Source organism: Lepidochelys kempii, chromosome 3, assembly GCF_965140265.1.
Source record: "Lepidochelys kempii isolate rLepKem1 chromosome 3, rLepKem1.hap2, whole genome shotgun sequence".
In the NCBI taxonomy this organism is placed as follows: Eukaryota; Metazoa; Chordata; order Testudines; family Cheloniidae; genus Lepidochelys; species Lepidochelys kempii.
In genome coordinates, this window is record NC_133258.1 from 148,647,331 (window position 1) to 148,668,310 (window position 20,980).

At 55.4% G+C, this 20,980-nt stretch overlaps 1 protein-coding gene across 1 annotated transcript; it reads left to right on the forward strand.

The window, feature by feature from the left end:
- The first annotated feature begins 8,091 nt into the window (after positions 1 to 8,091).
- Positions 8,092 to 17,459, forward strand: HSP90AB1 (heat shock protein 90 alpha family class B member 1). Its single transcript, XM_073338509.1, has 12 exons — positions 8,092 to 8,199; positions 8,620 to 8,766; positions 9,577 to 9,783; positions 10,148 to 10,307; positions 10,921 to 11,054; positions 11,729 to 12,046; positions 12,734 to 12,899; positions 13,208 to 13,398; positions 13,801 to 13,948; positions 14,499 to 14,767; positions 15,374 to 15,707; positions 16,884 to 17,459. Exons 2-12 carry the CDS (start codon positions 8,620 to 8,622, stop codon positions 16,991 to 16,993), a joined length of 2,184 nt encoding a protein of 727 aa, XP_073194610.1. The 5' UTR covers positions 8,092 to 8,199; the 3' UTR covers positions 16,994 to 17,459.
- The last annotated feature ends 3,521 nt before the right edge of the window (positions 17,460 to 20,980 follow it).

The window sequence follows — 20,980 nt, forward strand, 5'->3', positions numbered from 1 at the left end:
CTCCTCATGTGTCTGCCACTGACTCCCACGCCGCCACTGGGGGAGGGGAGCGCGAGCACCATGCAGGCCTCAGCCACCCGCGTCGGCCCCAGCAGAGCCAGGCCCCCAGGGCTGAAGGGACTGGTGTGGAGACATCTTGGTGTCTCTCTCCTCAGCCCCTGCTCAGCTCACTCCCACTCTGGCTTCCCATTTCAGGGGGGGCTCCATGGACAGTGAGGGGGCAGGGGGTCCCAACCATAACCCCAGCGCATGGAGACATGGCCAGTGCTTTGAGTACTGAGAGCAGGCTGGGGGTCCAGGGCAGTACGGGCAGGCTGTGGGAGCAGAGGTCTGGGCTGGCACCAACAAGCTGGGGGTGCTGGGATCTCATGCTCTGAGAGGTGGTGTGGGGTGCGGGTGCTAAGCTATTCTGAGAATCAAATCCATTCTGCAAAACTTGCCCTGGCAGGTGCATTGGCTGAGCTGTTGTGCCCCCTAGTGACCACAATAGTGAACTGTAGCATTCTGTCCTGTCTGAGCGTCCCAGCCCCTTTGCCTCTCTTGGAAGCAGTTTCCCCAGAAACAATCTCCTGCTCCTAGGGACAGCGCTGGTTTCTCTGAACACCAGGACTACCTGCCCATACACCTGCCAGCTTCACCCCAGCATAGTCCACTGATGCCCTCCATCTACCACCTGTAACCCATGTCCAGGATAGTTGCATCCCTGGCACCAAACCTAGCTGTGCAAAACCCCCAGGGTTTGCTCTTTGATTCTCCCCTGGAGTACGTGTAAACAGTCATTGAAGGTGTGATTGCAGCTCGCAGAGGCATACTCATGTGAGCTAGGACAGCCAAACATAGCAGAGAAGACACAGCCACACGGGTGCAGGCTCTGAATGGGAATATATCCCAGGATCTTGGGCAGGCTGTGCTGAAATCCATGCTGCTGCAGCTACGGGCTCTTGTTAGCTAAATTCAAACTGGCCGGGGCACATCCCGAGCTGCATACCCCAGTGTGCATCTGGCTCAGCACAGAGCTCATGCCCATGGTCTCCGGAAAGTCAAGCAGAATCATGTACTCATTGGCCAGGTTTGTAACAACAGCCACGTTGTCCAGTCATTCTTCCCATGGCCCTGAGCCCTAGAAGAGCTGCTGTCTCCCTAAGGCCAGAAAACAAGGGCCCTGTGTGTGAGAGGAGCCAGGACTGGGGGGACACACACCAGACAGCCAACCTCAGGGACCAGACGTTCCCGTGTTTCCCTTCCAGTCCTGGCATCTCATTCCTACCTCTCCCCACCCACCTGTCCCAGGGTTACCAACACTGTAACCATGCATTCAGTCTGGAGATGGCAGAGGAACCTCCCACGGGGCAGGATGTGCCCCGGGGTGGAGATGGCAGTGTTGTTCTGGCATCTCAGCAGGGTTCAGATCATTTCCACTCTCTGTGAGGAGGAGGAGGCCAGAGGACACATGCTCCTTCCCTAGGCCCCAGGGGGTGTCCATCCCAGACTAAAGAGGTCACTTCCAGCCTAGGGCTCCCCCTAGACATGCTCATGGAGGGGGGCAGCTGGGGAGACCCCCAACGGTGGGGGACTCTGGCCTCCTCATAGGTATTTGCTGTCTGATTCCAAAGGGTTTGGTCCAAATGTAGCTGACTGGTGCTCCAGTACCCTGCTACCTGTTGCCTGTTCGGGAAGCAGGGTCTCTCCAGAGCAGCACCTGCCCAGCTGCAGACTGAAAACATGCAGGAAAAGCAGGAGAAAGCCATTGGGAGAGACTGGAAGTATGGTGCACAGGGTCTCCCCAACTAAGCCCTGTTCTCAGCTCTCCTTTGGGTTTCTGGAAAAACTATCATCACCGCAAAGGGGACATTTGCCTCAATCCAGGGGTGAGGCTCTCCAGTTCATCGCAGATCTGCAGGGTGCCCTCATCCCTAATGGGAAGCACTTCCTTCCCTCCCTAGAAGTCTTGGTCCCAACTTTCCCTGAGCTGCCCCAGATGGGATGGTGTTGGAATTGCTCCCAAGGGTCACAGGTCCAATACTGGTGGCAACAGAGATTCTCCTTGTTGCTGGATCTTACGGAGCAGAAGGCTCCAAGTCCTGTCCCCACTGCCGAGCGAGGTGTTTGAGGGGTGCCACAGAGCAATCCCTGCCCAGTCATGGGGGCAATAAGTTTGTTAAAGTAGAGGCTGAATTGTGACTGAAGTGGCTCCCCCCCTGATGTGGCCCAGCCAGTGTGGATGGGACCCAAACTGGGTCACAGCATCAATCCCTGCCTGGGTTAATTATGATTACACCTGCCCCATCCTCAGAGGCCAGGCCCCACCAGGAAGGAATGTGCTCCAGTCACAGTGGAGACGCCTTTACTCAATTCACACTGTGAAGAGGGGCTGAGAGGCCCAGAGATCCCAAGGGCAACTACCTGGGCGCCGGGTTTGCAGTCCTTCCCTGTTGCAGGGCCGCTGGTTGTTTCCACTGGTCCATGTATGCTGGGTCCCTGCTGGCAACACAGCAATGCAAATACCTGTCATACTGGAGATTGGGCACTAGGTGGTGCCATGGGGAGGGGTCCAGAACTGCAGGCAATTCCATCCATTGAGACTTAATTGACATGACAAACTATTCAGGTGTTACCAAAGGGCAGGTAGCTCCTGTGATCTGAGGGAGATCCCTGCACTGCCAGCCCGGGGGGAGGAAGTTATGACCCAGAGACAACCCCTCCCACCCCATTTTGAGGCCCAAACTGGTTCACCAAGGGAGGACAGCAGTTACTGGCTCAGACATCACCCTCCTCTTCTTCCCCTCCTTTCTTTTGTTTGTTTTGGAAACAGGAGCTTAACATGAATGTTTGCAAACAAACCAAACGCGGGAGCAAGGGAGGGAAAGAGACAGGTAAGTGTGGAAATAAAGTGATGCCTGGATAAACTGAGTGATGCCTAGTGGTTAGGGCAGGGGTGACTGGGAGTCAGGACTCCTGGGTTCTATTCCAATCGTTTGTCCTTATCTAGCAATTTCTCTTTTTTCACCGATAAACCAAGGTCATTAAATCAGGGCAGCTCCACTCTTAAACCAATTTAAGACCACTCCAGGGGGTTGCACCAAGATGGAGGTAATTAAATCAGTGCACAAACTGGGCAGCCCAGGCCTTTCAGTGCTTTACAAAGAGGAGCACTTTACAGATGGGGACTCTGAGGTCCAGGGGTGGGGAGAAGGTGCCCCCAGGTCACACAGCAGAGCCAGGAGTCCTGTCCCTTGGCTCTAATCACTAGACCATACTGTCCTCCGTCCTGAGATGTGGGCCTGCCAGGCTCCCTGCAGCAGGGAGCTGATCTCATTCTGAGTCTGTAAAGTGTCAGCCTATCTAGGATGTGGGGTAAATCCGGGGGGCCTTTCCCCCACCCCATCTTGAGCACCCCCCTCTGTGCAGCCATCCCCTCCCCCAAGCTCACAGGAGGTTGGGGGGCTCAATAGGTGCCAAGAGGGTAGCCACAGCTCCCTCCCCTGTGGACATCTGGCTGCAGGGCAGCTTTGGAGGCTTGGGGGTAACTGGGAAGGGGAGTGGGCAGCAAGGGGAGGGCCCGGGGGGGACCCTCCCCCGCTAAGCTCCCCCTGCGCCAGGGCTCCCCCTTGTGGTGCTGCAGTGTCAGGCACTGGGCTGCTGCAGCCACCGCGGATTCCCCAGGGAGAGGGGGCGGGGGGGGGCGGCAGGGGGAGGGGGAGGCCTAGCATGGAAACTACTGGAAGAAAGTTACAGCACAGCCCGGCCGAGCCACCGGTGTCCCTCCGCCGCCTCTCACAGCAGCTCAGGAAATAGTCCCGCCCTCCCCTCCACTCTGGCACGCGGAGCGGCTGCCCCCCCCGCCGGGTGTCACGCCCCGGGGTGACTGTGCAAATCCCAGCCTGCAGGACGCCGCGCGCGCCCCCGCCCCCCGGGTTCCACGTGCGCCGCAGCTCGCTGGGGGGCGGCGGGGGGGGGTCGAGGCGCCCCCAGGGGCTCGCGCGGGGACCGGCTTCCCCGCGTCCTGCTCAGCCGGCTGCGGCCTCCCTCCCCGGCCGGGGCGCGGCAGCCGCCAGAAGGGAGTTTATGGGGAAGCTGGCCCCGCCCGAGGAGGCTGGGCGGCCCCTATCCGGATCGGGGACCTCGGCCCCGGCTGCCGCCTCCAGGCGGCGCCCCCCCCCCGCGGGCGCGCGCGCGCGCGCGCGCCTCTGGGGAGCGGCCCCAGGGGGAGGCCCCGGGCTGGGCAGATCCTTCATCGCCTGCGCCTGCTCATTTCCTCTTGAATTAAGTCGGAAACCCTGGTGGGCCCCACACTGCGGGCTGCAGTAGGGGCGGAGGCTGGGAGTCCCAGGGAGCCTCTGTCCCCGCCCAGAAGTCAGCAGGAAGGCCAGGAGGTAGCAGAGGTGGCGCTGTGCTGCAAAGCATCTTGCCACCGGCATGGGACAGGAATGACAAATGGCCCGGGGGGCATCCAGCTCCGAGCACCTAGCCCCAACGGTGTATTTAGGCCAAGCATATTGTACAGCCCCATCCTGGTGGGTGTATTTACCCCTGACCAACACCTCCGGCTTCTGTGCTTTGTTTACCCCTCAGCAGCCCCTAAATACTTTATCATGCTAACGAAGGGCCTAACTCTCCATCACCCTCCTCATTTACACTCCGGCACTCTCAGAATGAGTGTAAAATGCTCCCATTCTAGCCTGGTGGTGGTTTTATACCTGCTTTTCCCTTGGCCCACATGATTTTGAATTTAACTAGTAATCTTGTTTTAGGAGGACCAGAACTGGAACATCATGGCAGCTGAGAGTCAGGAGTGAGGGGTATCGGCAGAATTGGGAATAGGGAGGCCCAGGCTGGGATAGCAGGGAGCGGGGGGGCTGCAGGTCAGGGGTGAGGGGCACTGGCAGAGCTGGGGGGAGCCCAGGGCCGGAATAGCAGAGGCTATTCTACAAACTGTTGAATTAAGCAGAGAGCATCAGAAAATCATTGTTCACCAACGAGAACAAGTTAATCCTGTCAAGTCCAAACACTGGCTCCAGAACCAAAAGTATGTTTAAAATAAAATTAACACACAAACTAACTGCAGATGCTTGTGGGATTTCTGAGGCTTTGACAGGTGCTCCTGTTTTACAAACTAACCCTCAACTGCTGGTCTTTCTGTAATCCGCTCCTACTGAGTGAAGCTAGGGGCTTGCCTATGTTAGCAAACTTGTCCCAGGGCTCCACTGAAACTCCGTTTCTATACCAATTTAACTAGGGGTACGTCTACACTTTGAACTGGGGGTGTAATTTCCAGCTCAGGGGGCCGTACGTGCGCTAGCTTTGATGAAGCTAGCAGGCTAAAAACAGAACTGCTGTCATGGCATGGGCAGTGGGGTGGGTTAGCCCCCTGAGTTAAGTACCAAGAGTCCTGGACAGGATTCTACTTGGGGCAGCTACCCTGTCCCACCCTCTGTGCCACCGAGGCTGTGTTTCTATTGTTAGAGCATTAGACGGGTCAAAGCTACCACATGAACGTCTATCTGAGCTGACACCTCCAGAAGAAAATCCAGTGTAGTTAAATTGCTGTCAGGTTTCAGAGTGGTCGCCGCGTTAGTCTGTGTCAGTAAAAACAACGAGGAGTCCTTGTGGCACCAAAGAGACTAACACATTTATTTGGGCATGCTCGGGGGTCACGTAACTAGTTTAATAATCATTGCTGTAACCCTCTAGTATTAAACCATTATAAAAATGAATACTGTTGTGAAGATTACTATTTATTCCAATATAAACGATTTACTGATATAAAGATCTTTCTGCTGATTTAGTTAAATTGGTGTGAAAATAGAGAGTAGATCAGCTCACAGGTCAACTAAAAATGATTTAGTCACTACAATAGAAACCCCTAATGTAGATGCATTTAAACCAGTTTTGTTTGACATGGTAAATTACCAGATTATAGTGAACCAGGGCTCAGCTATCCTTGAAACGCTACAGCGGGGTTCTCCCATCGGTATGGAAAACCCACATCCCCAAGAGGCGGTAGGTAGGGTGATGGAAGAATTCTGGCCCTGTCTACACTGGGGGTTAGGTCGGCTTAACTAAGTCGGTCAGGGAGATGGATTTTTCACCCTCCTAAGCAACATACTTGGGGCAACCTAACGTTTTAGTGTAGACCAGGCCCCAGTTTGAGCATGAATTACAGTGGTTTAAATGCATCTACATGAGAGATTTGCCCTGGTGTAGCTACATTGATGTAGTTACTTATATCGGTGCAAAAGCCCATGCGTAGACGGTCCCCAAGGCAGCGTCTAGGAACTGAGGTGCTGAGAGCAATAGGCATTTCCCAGGGCTTCCCCCATTTGAAATCTGCCCCCCACCTCGCGCCAGCTCCTGCTGGATAATTGAACTGCTTCTCACCAGGGGAGCAAGAAGATAATACCCACCTGCTTTCCACACATAACTGTGAGCTTGCACACCTGACCATAAGGCCCTTCAGTGAAGCAGCCAAGGGCATTTGCACCCCAAGAAGGCTTGTTATGCTGCTTCTACTGTTATAACTGTGTCCACACTAGCAGGGTTGCACTGATTTAACTCTGTTGGTTTCTAAGCCAATACGATTACCGCAAGGCAAAAACTGTGCAGAGGCCTATGTACTACCCCTCAACACAAGCAGGGAGTGTGCCAGCTCCCACCCCAAAACATGATGGGGCAATTTGATCCGTGGTGTAACTCTGTGCCTTTCTCTACCCCATGGAACTCATCACGTAGTGAAACTCGTCCTGAGAGCTGCAAAGGGCAGGGGAGGGAGAGAACATGGGACATTCTTCTAGTGGGGTCCATCCAAGCTCTTTTGGGACAAGTGCTCCAGGATTTCACAGGTGCCAGGTGGGAGCCCATGGAGCAAGCTCAGTAGGCGCCTCCAAAGCTTCATAGATTTTAAGGCCAGAAAGGACCACTGTGGTCATCTCCTCTGACCTCCTTTGTAACACAGGCATTAGAACCTCACCTACTGATTCCTCCAGCAAGTCCCTCACTTCTGGTTGAGCTGGAATATACCTTCTAGACAGACAGACAGACAGACAGTCTGCCTGTAAAAACTGCAGGTGATGGAGAATCCTCCACATTCCTAGGTAAGTTTTTTCCTCCCAATGGTTAATTACCCTCACTGTTCAAAATTTGCACCTCATTGCTAGTCTGAATTTGACTTTATTGAGCTTCAGCTCCAACCACTGGATCTTGTTATGACTTTTCCTGCGAGATTCAAGAGGCAGCTACTATCAGGAATCTCTTCCCCATGTAGGTACTTGAATGTAGACCATGAGCAAGTTCTCTCACTTTCAGGCATGCTTTCAAGACCTTGAATCATTCTTGTTGCTTTCTGCTGAACGCTTTCCAATTTGTAAACATCCTTCTCCATTTACAATTACTCTTTGCAATCCGTTAGTTAATCATTTTTTAATCCATTTAATATGGGTCACTTTGGTTTTTGACAAGTACTGGGGTGACAGTGCTACATTTTTTAATCAAAATGTCATGTGGGACTGAGGCCTTGTCTACACGCCCGTCATTCAGTTTAACCTTCTTAAATGTTGGCAGTCAACTTTTTTCTAGTCTTCTTGAAAATTACAGATCAGGGAGGGACCATGGGCGGAAGCAGAAGAGGGGACGCAGCGGTATGAGAAGAGATGGTGGAAGCCAGGGAAACACAGGGGATGGTACTTGGAGTGGAGTTGCTGATGTGTTAAGGGGTTCCTAGGGTTTTGAGTTACAAGGGAATTGGCCCCCAAGAACAGAGGGGAGGCGGGGTGCCAGGAAGAATCCCTTGAGAGATTTGAGGCATCAGGGGGATAGGGCACAGGAATTCCTGGATAATGGGGTGAGTGGGGAATTGGGGTGTCAGGCGTTGGACTACCAGGCAGACTTACAAGTACTGGGGTGACAGAGTAGGGGATATAAGGAGCTTCCCGGGTATTGGGGTGAGAGGGGGGAACCGGGGCATATGTGTCTGGCTGGAAAAGGGCTGCTGCACGGAGACAAAATACCAGAATCCGTAATAATCCCCAGTCTTGCCGAGCCAGCCCGGCCCTTTTAAGGCGGAGGGAGACGGGGGCCGGGCCGGGCTCAGCCCCTATATAGGGCGGGCGGAGGCGGCCCCGGTTTCTCTCTCTCCCGGCCGCGCCGCAGTCCCCGCACCAGGGTCCGAGCCCGCTTCTGCCCGATCTCCCGCCACCCATCGCGGTAAGGGCGGCCGGGGCCGGCCCGGCGCGGGCGGGCGAGCGAGCGGGCCGGCGGGGCTCGGCCCCGGGCCGGGCCGGGCCGGGCGGGGGGCGCCGCGCTCCGGGCGGGGGGCGCCGGGGCGGGAGCGGGGGGCGCACGTGGCTCCGCTGGGCGCTGCCATGTTGAGCGGGGCCCCTCGGGGCGGCGGCCCGGCGGGTTCGACTGCGGGAGCGCCCGGCCCCCGCCTCCAGGGCTGGAGGCCCCGCTGGGCCTTGGACGCGGCCCGGCCCCGCCGGCCTGGGGTGGGGAGCGGGGCCCTGGTCGCCCAGCAGGCGGCGGCCCCGCCTCTCCCGTGCCGCCCCGGCGGGGAGCAGGCCCGCGGGAGGGAGGCGGAGGCGGGGGCGCCAGGCAGGTGCTCTGAGCCCGGGGCTTGTTTTGCAGATGCCTGAAGGAGTGCAGCATGGGGAGGAGGAAGTGGAGACCTTCGCCTTCCAGGCAGAGATCGCCCAGCTCATGTCCCTGATCATCAACACCTTCTACTCCAACAAGGAGATCTTCCTGCGGGAGATCATCTCCAACGCCTCCGATGTGAGCTGGCGGGGCGGGGAGGGGGGGCCGCCCGCCCCCAGCGGGAGTGCGGGGCTCTGCAGTGCTGCCGCTGGGTACAGCGGGCACTGCCCGCCCCTGTTACTAGGGCAACCATTGATTTTCCCTTATCTGCTGAGGCCCTTAAAGGAGTCTGGCTACTGATGGCAGGGCCTTGTAAGGTGCCTCGGCCCTGCCCAAGAGGACCCATCCCTGAGAGGGGGGGGGGGGTCTGTTTCCCTGCCTTTGTCCTAAGATGGCCAACGAGGGGGCTGGTTAATGCCAGATGGGCTGGTGGTCACCTGCCCTTAGGAAAGGGTTGGAGAGCCCTAAATAATCTCCCTCTTCTCCCCTCCCACCCCCACCCCCACGGTCTCGCTGGAGTAGTAATTCAGTATGCCCGTAGGTCCTGGCACGAGCGGAACTCGGTGGTGCAGCCCTGCCGGCAGTGGCCCCTATCTCCTAGTTTCATTTCTGCTGCTCTTCAAGGAGCTGGCATGGAGTTGGCATTTGGTGTCTCCTGTTTGTTTCCAGGCATTCTCTCTTCCTGTGCATGTGGTGGATGAATGAGCCTGTCTCTTTGTCCTGCATGCTGCTCTGATGGGGTAGCCATGGTGCCTCTCTTAAGAAGGGCCTCTTGTTTTGCCCTCTGGAGGGGTTTGAGTGAAGCCAGAGCTTTTGTGGCAGATCTGTGTCTTGGTGATGCTATCTCGAGAGTCCATGGGCCTTCCTGCCCGGAGCAGGGAGAGTACAGGATCCATGGAGCCGGTGAATGGTGGGTGGGCCTTGCTAACGGTCTCTGTCCTCCCCTAGGCCCTGGACAAGATCCGTTATGAGAGCCTGACAGATCCCTCAAAGCTGGACAGTGGCAAGGAGCTAAAAATTGACATCATCCCTAACCCCCGGGACCGCACCCTTACCTTGGTGGACACAGGTATTGGCATGACAAAGGCGGACCTCATCAACAACTTGGGCACTATTGCCAAATCTGGTACCAAAGCCTTCATGGAAGCCCTGCAGGTGAGTGGCCTTCAGCCTGGGATCTAGAGCGCTTGGACCCCTTGTGGGCCTGGCCAGCTACTGGGCTCATGTCCTCTGCAGAGCCTTGCAACTTCAACACTCAGTACTTGGCTAAGAAATTACCCCTTTCTGGGCCTGTGTCCTCCCAGGGAGCAGCCAGCAGTGCTTTTGGCTTGTTCATGTGTTCCCCGGTCCCTCCTGCACAGAGAGGAGGTGACTGTGCCCTGCCCTATCCCTGTCTGTATTTGTGGCTTTATCTCTGTGTTGGCCCAGCTCCCTGTTATTGGGACACACCTGGTTGCGTCTCAGACATTACCTGTCTCTGGTGTCTTGCTTTTCTCACCCATTCTCCTTCCCCTTGCAGGCGGGTGCTGATATCTCCATGATTGGGCAGTTTGGCGTGGGCTTCTACTCTGCCTACCTGGTGGCTGAGAAGGTCGTGGTCATTTCCAAGCACAATGATGACGAGCAGTATGCCTGGGAGTCATCAGCTGGGGGCTCCTTCACTGTCAAAGCTGATCATGGTGCGGACTGTGGTAATGGGGTCTGCAGGGAATTAGCCACTCCCCTCCCCTCTGTATGCCAAGGGGTCCCAGAGAGAGGGATCTGTGTGAAGTTAGTCACCCCCTCCCACCCTGTCTGCCATGGGGCCCCTAAAGGGGTTTGAGGTGGCTGGTGACAAGATGGTATGGCTGGATAAGGTGTTGTAGTCTGTAGCTGACACCTGGTGGGGAAGCTTAAATCAGTGAGGGAGAGGGTCCAGGCTCATGGGGTCATGTGTGAAGCCTGAGTGATCAGTCAGCTTGGGTTAGGTCCCAGGTCTAATCTGTGGAGAAAGCTGAGGGAGAAAGCACCCCTCAGTGCTAACCAAATCCATGGTCTAAGCCTGGTGCAGGGCCAGTGATAGCTGTGGATCTTCCCTCCCTGCTTATGGATGGGGTGACTGACCTTGGTTCCTATTAGAAACACTGTGATGATCCTCCCTTTAGTTTAGCTGTGGGCTGTACCTGACATTGACATGAGATCTGCAGAGTACCTGTAAGCAGTAACCTGTAGGCAGTACCTGTAGGCAGTAATGCCACTGTCTGTCCAGTACCTGTAGACAGTAATGCCACTGCCTCTCTCCTGATGTCATAGGTGAGCCCATTGGGCGTGGCACCAAGGTGATCCTGTACTTGAAGGAGGATCAGACAGAGTACCTTGAGGAGCGGCGGGTCAAGGAGGTGGTGAAGAAGCACTCCCAGTTCATCGGCTACCCCATCACCCTTTATGTACGTATGTGAGAGATGGTGGGACCCATGGGAAGGCCAGATGGAGCATGGGGGGAAGCCCAAGCTGAGAATGGGGAGAGGATGGTACATTTCACCTTGAGTCTTCCAAGCCGCACACAGGTGTGCGTGTAAGAGACCGTGATGGGCTTTACCAGGGTCTGGAGGCAAGGGCTGTGCATTCATCCTGCTGCTGCAGGAATTGGCCAGCAGAATGGTACGAGGGTAGGAATTAGTTCACTGTTGCTAGGGAGTGGGGTCACCGAAAGGGTGTACTGCGTAGTCAGACTCGCATCCCTAAATCTGTGCCAGCACCTTGGGCCATTGCCTAAACTGCCAGGCGAGGGACTGAGGCTGGACCCCAGCACTCTGTCTTCACCTACATTGTTCTCTATTGCAGGAGCAATGGGGGTCTCACCAGCTGGTGGTAGCCATAGATTCTTTATCCTCTTTGTTGGCCCAGCCACTGGAAAGCACATGTGAGAAATTTGAACCAGTGCTATACCTGCAGTGCATCACTGCAATGTTTAGCCTTTGCATGGAACCCACCAGACTGAAACTCCCATCTCTCTTGGGGCAACTGTGTCTCTGTCGCTGCCTTTTATCTCTTGTGCATAGGAGGCCCTGAGTAAGGTAGGTGCCTTGGCCATGACCCTCTTTTGCTCCTCTCCCTACAGCTGGAGAAGGAGCGGGAAAAGGAAATCAGTGACGATGAGGCAGAGGAAGAGAAGGGGGAGAAGGAGGATGAGGACACAGCCCCCAAGGATGAGGAGAAGCCCAAGATCGAGGACGTGGGCTCAGATGAGGAGGAAGAAGAGGGTGGTAAGGGCAAGAAGAAGAAGACCAAGAAGATCAAGGAGAAATACATCGACCAGGAGGAGCTGAACAAGACCAAGCCTATCTGGACCCGCAATCCTGATGACATCACCCAGGAGGAGTATGGAGAGTTTTACAAGAGCCTCACCAATGACTGGGAGGACCACCTGGCTGTCAAGGTGAGTGTAGAGGCCGGGCTGGGCACACTGGTAGAGGCCAAGGTTCCCTTTACCTCAAAGCAAGATGGATTAGTGTACAGGTCTACATTTCTTCATCACAGGGGTGGGCTTTAGTATAGGAAGTTGGGGGGCCCCAAAATACTCCTTTAGACCCAGTGAGAAGTGACTGAACTGCAGCTGGTTCCCCTATCAGGGGAAGCAAATAGCTGGGCTGAGCCCATTTGACTTGTCATTGCTGGTCCTGGGCATGGAGCCTCCCACCTGGGTGTGGTGCAGGTTTGCTGGCCCTTTGGTCAGGGTGACCCTCACTCCCAATCCCCTGCTTCATCCATGTGTGCAGGGTTCTCCTGAGGCCCTGGCTGCCACTCTCTGGCATGAGCGAATGGGGACAGGAGCTGCTGCTTTGGGGGCCTTAGATCCTGCCCAGCATTTGCTGGAGGCGGAGATGTTGGTACAGTGGGGAAGAAGGGGAGTGCAGAGTCAGGGTGCTGGGAGACTTGCTGTCCCGCTTGTCTGTCTGATGCATTGTGCAGTTTGCTCTAAGGTAGCCATTCAGTCCCCCTACCCAAGGTCCTTTGGGTGCTCCTGCAGCCGGGCCAAAGGGAAGGGCTCTCCCCCGGGGAGGGTTAGAGGAATGAAGTCCTGGGAGCTCTGTTCATCTGACCCCCCGTGTCTCCCAACCTGCAGCATTTCTCTGTGGAGGGGCAGCTGGAGTTCCGAGCTCTGCTCTTCATCCCGCGTCGTGCCCCCTTTGACCTCTTTGAGAACAAGAAGAAAAAGAACAACATCAAGCTGTATGTGAGGCGTGTCTTCATTATGGACAGCTGTGATGAGCTCATCCCAGAGTACCTGAGTAAGAGCCCTCTGTGTAGCACCCCACCTTTGTGCAGAGCTCCCTCTCTAAACAGCTTAAGCTCTCTGGCTTCTAGTATCCTCCCAGCTATGTTAGTTGCTTCCTCCCCATTGCACCACCCCAGTACATCATACAGTCTTGCGGCACTGCTGGGAGGGATGCAGAGGTTCAGGTCTCCTGACGCAGCCTGGAGCTTGGGCTTCCTGCTTGGCACTTCTGTTCTCGTGCATGGGGGATGGGTGTATGGAGTTCTTAGCCTGGCTGTACTGATCGCCCTCCCTGGTCCTTGGCTTCTTTCCTCCCCTCAGATTTCATCCGGGGTGTGGTGGACTCTGAGGACCTGCCTTTGAACATCTCCCGGGAGATGCTGCAGCAGAGCAAGATCCTCAAGGTTATCCGCAAGAACATTGTCAAGAAGTGCCTGGAGCTCTTCTCGGAGCTGACAGAGGACAAGGAAAGCTACAAGAAATTCTATGAAGCCTTCTCCAAGAACCTCAAGGTGAGAGACAGCCAGCTAGCCCAGCACTTGGGGGCAAAGGGGACGCTGCTCTGCCTCAACATGCTCCACAGGCAGGCACTTGAGGATCCAGAACTAGTCTATGATCGGTTCCAAGATGGTGACTTCTCTGGGTTGGGCTCAAGGCTCAAACCTGCTCTTCCTGGCAGGGCTCTGGAGCGGAGGGGCCAAACAATCTGTTGTCTTAGCAACCAAGAAGGGTGGGTGTGCCCCAGGGTGCTTGATTGGAAATGCCTCACTAACTGCATCTGCTCCCAACCTCAGCCCTTGGGTGTGGGTGGGGTGTTTGCAGGGAGGAGCTAGATTTCCCAGCTCTTGAGGGCAGGAGAGTGTTAGTGAGCCACTTACTGGAGCCTGCATATAAATCACCTCCTCTGCCCCCAGCTTGGGATCCACGAGGACTCAACCAACCGGAAGCGCCTGTCGGAGCTGCTACGCTACCACACGTCGCAGTCTGGCGACGAGGTGGCCTCCCTCTCTGAGTACGTGTCCCGCATGAAGGAGACTCAGAAAAGCATCTACTACATCACAGGTGAGGGCTGCCGGCGGGGGGGGGCGAAACCTCCCTCCTCCCCCATCACCCAGGCAGAGACTGTCCCTCAGAATGGGGATCTCCTCAGCCTGCTAGATTTGGTGTAGCTAATGCAACACCAAGAGGGTTAGATTCCTGTGCGGGCCCCTCCTGTCACCCCAGAATGGACTCTTCTGCCGAGTTACTGCCTGGCTCCTCTGGTCGCTGGTGTGACACGGGGAGTTCCCCTGGCAGGTGGGCTTGTATGGAAAGGGGAGTCTCCTCCCCAAAACTCTACTTCCTAGAAAGAGGCTCTTGTTAATCAGGTGCTTTGGGATCCTTGGCTGGGAGCTGGGTATGCAAGTTTTGTGGTCTCATTTCTCTAAGGGAATGGCCAGGCCCTATCCCTGGCACCGTGGGGCCTGTAGACCCTTGTTAAGAGGTCTTCAACATCAGCCTCGCAGGGGCCATGTCTCAGCTGAAGTCTAGCCAGTCCCTACCAGGGGACTGCTGGAGACCCCAGAGTGTAGCCAGCTCCGAGCCCTGGTGACCTCTTGTTTCCCCAGCACAGGTGAGAGCAAGGAGCAGGTGGCTAACTCCGCCTTTGTGGAGCGTGTGCGGAAGCGTGGCTTCGAGGTGGTGTACATGACGGAGCCCATCGACGAATACTGCGTGCAACAGCTCAAGGAGTTTGATGGCAAGAGCCTGGTGTCAGTCACCAAGGAGGGGCTAGAGCTGCCCGAGGATGAGGACGAGAAGAAGAAGATGGAGGAAAGCAAAGCGAAGTTTGAGAACCTCTGCAAGCTCATGAAGGAGATCCTGGATAAGAAGGTTGAGAAGGTAACTAGGGGTGGGGTGAGGATCCCAGCCCAGGGCCAAGTCCTGGCTCAATGGGGAAGGAGAGTGGGGCCTCACTGAATGCAGACAAGGATTGGACCCTGGCTCAGTGCATGGCCTCTGGCCTCCCTTGTCTCCAGCAGAGGATCAGCTGAAGGAGACTACAAGTCCCAGCATGCACTGCAGCATCTTGCTCTAAGCTTTTGGGCTGCAGGTGAGGGGCACTGACCCAAAACTTTGATTGTAGGGGTAGTGCTTTGGGAATGTGTACTGGGTACCAAGGGGTTGGCTGAGCTGCTGGAGCTGTTCCAGGCAGTGTTCCTGAAGCTGGCTGAGAGATCCCTATTTGCTTCGGGGCTGTCTGTCCTCTGGATATGGTGGTGACGATGTGGCCAAGCCAGAGGGAAGGTGCTGTGCTGTGGAGAGCATCTGTGCCCTTCCCTGCAGCCAGGTCTCCACTGCCTGTGGCTCCTCAGCCATTTGTGGGTGTCTCCTGCTGAGCATGACATAAGGGCTGGAGTCCCTGCATCTGCTGTGACCAGACCCAGTCAGAAGCACTAGACCCTGCTATTTTTTGTCTGGCCTGTTAACCTTGGGGTCCCTCTGCAGGTGACCATCTCGAATCGGCTGGTCTCATCGCCATGCTGCATCGTCACCAGCACCTATGGCTGGACGGCCAATATGGAGCGTATCATGAAGGCCCAAGCGCTGCGGGACAACTCTACAATGGGCTACATGATGGCCAAGAAGCACCTGGAGATCAACCCTGACCACCCCATCGTGGAGACCCTGCGCCAGAAGGCTGAGGCTGATAAGAACGACAAAGCTGTCAAGGACCTGGTGGTGCTGCTCTTTGAGACAGCCCTGCTCTCCTCTGGCTTCTCCCTGGAAGATCCCCAGACCCACTCCAACCGCATCTACAGGATGATCAAGCTCGGCTTGGGTAAGTGCCCCAGGTGACTGGGAACCACAAAGAGTTGGCATTTGATGGTAGACACTGGGGAAGGAGCTTTTTTCAGCTCTTCAATGTCTGGGATCCAGAGACCTGTTCATGGTGGCTTATCCTGAAAGCTAGAAGTCAGGGGCATGTTAGCCAGTTGAGCTTGTCTTTGGCTTCAGCACAGAGCAGGCCTCCTTGGGAACGAGTGGTAATAACACTTATCCTGCTCCAAGGACACTCATGCTGGCCACTAGAAGGAGCTCTGACTCCTCAGTCCTGGCTTATCCTTTCCTCAGTTTATGGAAGGAGTGGTCCCAAGGCGAGCTTTCCTGACCTGGCTCACACAGGAAGTGCAGTGGAGGGAACAGTCAGCAGGAGGCACTGTTTTCTGGCATGAAGCATATCCTAGTCTTAAATCATGACAGGAGGGTGTAAAATGTGCAAGCTAGAGTGGCATGCAACCTAATCAGCATGGTAGGGCCTGTGCATTAGCCAGTGTGTGGAAGGCCAGTGGCAGGTGTTGGCAGCACGTGAGTGGAAAACTGGTTTGAAAATGGGCTTTTTTTTTTAAAGTGGGAAAACTGACACTTCAGCAAGAAATTGAAAACCCAAAACGTTCCATGGTAACTTCTGATTCAGCAATGCTGCCACCAGGGCCTCTTGGAGTTTGTATGTCATGCCTCTGTTTGTCTCTGTGGGACTCACTACATCTCCCACAATGCACCACTCTCCCATTAGCTGCTGTGGTGCATCATGGGGAATGTAATCCTGTGGCGAGTTTGGCCCATGGAGGAGAATGGGAGCAGGAGGCACCACGGCAGCATCTCTGAACTGAAAGGTGGTTTTCAGGCCATGGCTTATTGACAGCAGTGTGCGTTTTTCCAGGGAAAGCAGACATGCTTTTGGCATGCACGAAAGAGCACTGATAGAAAGCTGGTTTTCTGCTGCAACTTGATGGGCTGGAAACGTTTTGCCCAGTCCTCCAGGAGAGGGCCCTGGCCTAGCTGCACTCTTGGCTTACTGCCCTTTTGCTGAGAAGTAGGGGCCTGTTCCTCCATTCAGACCATGTTGCTCTTGTGGCTGCCCCATCCTCTCTGGAGGTCCCCTTGCTGTGCTGTGTGTGTGATCCTGGGGGTGGCCCTCAAAGTAACCAGCCTGCACATCTCCCTCCCTCCCCAGGTATCGATGAGGATGAGGTGATTGCAGAGGAGCCCAGCGTTGCTGTCCCTGATGAGATACCCCCACTAGAGGGAGAGGAAGATGCATCCCGCATGGAGGAGGTGGACTAAAGGGGGCCATTCCCTCTCCAATCTTAGCTCCCTGCATCATCTCTGCTTGGAAGGGGCAGGGCCTGGCCTCTACAACTGCTACTGACTCCTCGGCTCCCCTAGTGTCGTGTTTCCCCACTTGTTTCCCCCTGTCAGTAGGGGGTAGGGTTGCAGGGTCCCAGCCCTGTCTGGTCCATCTGTCTTTCTGCTTGTGTTGAACCAGCTGCTTGGGGCGGCAGGTTGTGCTGATGGGTTCTGATTTTTCCCCCATGGGGGGGGACTTGTGCTGCTCCTGGGCACCAAGCACCCACCCTGCCCCAGCTGGGGTGAGCACTGAGCTTGAGGGTCCCTGCCCTCTCCCCCCCAAGCACAGCAGGGAGCCCAATACCCAACCCCCTGGCAGCTGCCTGCATCCTAGGGTAGGATGTTGTATTTTGTCGGCCATCTGGTTTTTTGTTCTACTGAAATTAAAGTATCAAATAGAGAATGCGGTTTACACAGAGCGGCTGCCTTGTCTGTGCCAGCTGTACACTGTGGGGAGAGTGGGCCCCAGTATTTCCCACTGGGGTGGTGCCCAGGGTCCCTGCAGCACCCAAAGGGAGTGATGGCAGGTGTGGGGGGGAGTCATGGAGAGCAGTGCTCTGTGGAGGCTGAGTGCTGCATTCAAAACGCTGCTGTGCTCGGCCCTGCTCTCTCTCGGAGAACTGCTCAGACCAGTTGCAGCCCCAAGCGCTTGTAGCCCCTGCCCTTGGGGTCAGTTTAATGAAAGGCCCTGGAGTAGGAGCTGAGGCTGGGGCTTGTGATGCTGTTGCCCCTGCTTGGCACATGTGTATCTGGCTGCTAGGGTAGCACTTGCTAAACTTCAGGCTGTGTACCAAGTGCAGGGAACTGAGTGTGTCCCTTCAAAGGGAAGGCAGGGTTTGAGGCTGCAGCTCCTAGCCACTTCCCTAGTCCTGCTCTGTTGCTTACCCTCCCGCTCCCATGTGGAGGGCACCTACCTCACTTTGACAGTGTCTTCCTGAGGAGCTGGGTTAGCTCACCTCTGCCTTTTTCAGCAGTGGGCAGCTGCACATGTGCAAATGCTGTGGAAGGCTAAGGCAGAGGCCAGCAGGAGTCCTGCCTCTGTTGCAATTTGTGTAAGTCTTGTCCCAACAACAGAACTAATCTACACTGCCCCAAAGTCTCTGGGCAGCAACCTGTGTCCTCAGCCTGCTCTCCCCAGGAGCTTTCTTAAGATCCCATTCCAGTTTGCACAACCAGCAATGCCCTTAATGGACCTAGAATTCAGGGGCTTTCTTCCTGGGCTGACCTGGATCCTCTGAGGTGGTGGTTGAGTATCTACTGGTTAAGCTAGCAGTTGCTTTCCTTGCCTGGGCAATCTAAAATCTACACAGTGGAAGAGTTGCTTCTGTGTTCTCCTGGGCTACCTTCTTGGCTCTGATGATCTTGGTCCTGGAACACACATGTGGAGGAAGTGCCAGCTCTGACTTGACTTGCTGCCTTCAGCAGGAGGCCTAATGGAGCCAGTGTGGGATGAGTTCACCCTTCCCCCTGGGCCATGTGGCAGGCTGGAGAGCTGCTCTTGGGTTGGGAGTGTCCCTGTGCTTCTCTCCAAAGGGGTGGAAGAGGTGCAGGACTCCAACTTTGCCACTAAGTGGCACCCTCTTCCTGTCACAGCCAAGGCCCAGTGGTGGAGCCAGCACACTCCTGGGTGAGGTAGTTCCTGTAGGTTGTCTTCTGGGGGTTAATTCTCTCCCCGTAAACCCTGTTGTAGCTTGCTCAGCTGCCCCTTCCTCCTTGTGGGGCAGCCTGAGAGCCAGGACCCAAATCAGATGGATGGACCTTCAGGACTAAGCCAGCTTGGGGGAGGGGGCTAGTAGCTGCTGGACCTTTCTTAAGCTCTGGCCCTCAGGGCTGCTGGTGGTCAGAGGGCAGCTGTGAGGGGCTAACTGATCTAAGGTTTGCCTGGTGTGCTAAGTGGGGCGGAGTCTGGGGAAGAGTCCAGCCCTATCCTCAACAGGAGGGGTAGGAGTTTTAGCAGTAGGGGACTGGGAGTAAAAGCCTGGCTAGGGGCTGGTGGTTACCTACCTTCCACTTTCTGTGGTTGTTTGCTCTCTATATCCTACCACCTGCAACTCCAGCACCTGCCTCTGCTCAGCAGGAGCCTCCCACCATTTGCTTCTGGGCTGTAGGTATAGGAGGGCTGTAGGCACCTGTCTCCTGCTTGGTCCCTCTAGTGTGGAAGTAGGGGAGCAGTGACCAGCTCACAGGGGGGAGAACTCTGTCAGGTCTGGAAGCTATAGGGAGTCTGGGTGCATGGGGGGGGTGAGGGGTTGGCTACAGCTGCCTGCAGGTTTCTGAGGACTTAGCAGGAGCTTTGCAAGGTTTTGTCAGAGGAAGAAGTAGCACCACCAGCCACCTCTATGGTCCTCAGTGCCCAGTACACTTATACCTACCCCAGCTGCAGCCCCCAGCAATTCTGTCCACCTGAGCCAAATGCTTAGTTCGTTACTTGCCAGAAGCCACAGCCTGTGCCACAGCTCCATTTTGTGTGAGTATCTCCATCTTCAACATAAAGGAGCAGAGCCTACAGCTCCCAGCATGCAACAGGGCCAGTGCCCCAGAGTATAGCCCTGGGGTTGTGGGCTGCATTGCATGCTGGGAGTTGTAGTCCTCCACTTTTATAGTGGAGCATGCTCAGATGTTCAGGGGGCTTTTGCTGAACAGCCCTGGCCCATTTTCTTCAAACACAAAACATTTTCACATGCAAAAAAAGGATCCATTCCAAAAACAAATGTCACTTCCCCCTCTTAACAAAACATCAACATGTAACCCCCCCTTTTTCCAGGGGCAAAGTGGAGGGGGTGAAAAGGGTGAGTCAAGGTGGGCAAACTTGGGCAAAACCACCCCGTGCCAAATTCCTCCCTTCTTCTACAGCACCTCTTGTGCGTGACTCACCAACCCAGCCTGCCACTGCCCTGCAGCTTCCCCATGCCTAGGAAGGGGCACTGAGCTTCTGACAGGGATTGGTAGCCTGAAGCCACACTAAAGTGGCTGCTCTTGCCTAGGCAGGCTATTACCATCAGCTGCAGGGGACATGCTCTAGTTTGCACGACTGCACTATGGGAGAGATGGCTGAGCAGGTGAAGGCAGTTGTGCCTTAAGGAACAGGGGCATTCTCACACTGGATTTCTGTCTCTGACAATGGGCAGTACCAGATGGTTCAGTGGAAAAGGTAAAGAAACCAGAAAGGACAACATGCCCACAGGCAGTGGCTGGCATATGCTCTGAAGCAGGGGGCATTATAACCTTTCTATTTTTAACCGCCAGTCTGAATGGGGTAGTTCTCATTATCCATACAAATGCCTGCTGCTCTTCTGAATTCTGCTATGCTCCTCGCCACTGTAGAACATTGTGGCAGTGAGTTCCACAAACAGTCACTACCTGAGTGTCTCCTTTTATCCAGTTTGAATTTGGCACCTTTCAGTGTCATATTGGTATTTTAACAAAGGCTGAAGAGCAATGCCCAACCTACCTTCTATAGACCACTCACGTCCTCGCTTTTCATCTTTCCAATAAAACAGCCCTGTGTTTTTCAGTCTCTCCTGCCATGGAAATCTCGCCCAGTCTCTTGAGTATTCTTGTCACCCAGCTCTGACCACCTGCCTCTCTGGCTGCTTAATCCTTTCTGAGAGCAGGCAACCACAAGTGAACAGAGTCATCTGAGCACTTTATGGAACAGTGTTAGCCTAGCAGAGAGGCTCTTCAAACAGCTTCCCATTCTGCTGGCTCCCATTCCCAGCAGGAGGGACTACACTCCACACACCTTCCTCGTGGAGGGTCTGAAGCTGGGGTTTGGCACAGAACACAGCTCCATAAAGGCTTTACTCCCTTACAGACTGTTACAACAATGGAGACTCTGGGTGGCAGGTGCTCAGCAGGGCTTCGAGTGGCCCCTACCCAGTTGTGGAAGGCAGAGCTAGAAGAGGCCAGGGCTGAGCAGAGCAT

What these genes read in the sequence shown, in the direction of transcription:
- HSP90AB1 (XM_073338509.1), top strand. Translation starts at nt 8,620, where the DNA reads ATGCCTGAAGGAGTGCAGCATGGGGAGGAGGAAGTGGAGACCTTCGCC. An exon ending in CCTTCATGGAAGCCCTGCAG is followed by an intron (nt 9,784 to 10,147) that starts GTGAGTGGCCTT and finishes TTCCCCTTGCAG; the next exon opens with GCGGGTGCTGATATCTCCAT. An exon ending in TGGATAAGAAGGTTGAGAAG is followed by an intron (nt 14,768 to 15,373) that starts GTAACTAGGGGT and finishes GTCCCTCTGCAG; the next exon opens with GTGACCATCTCGAATCGGCT.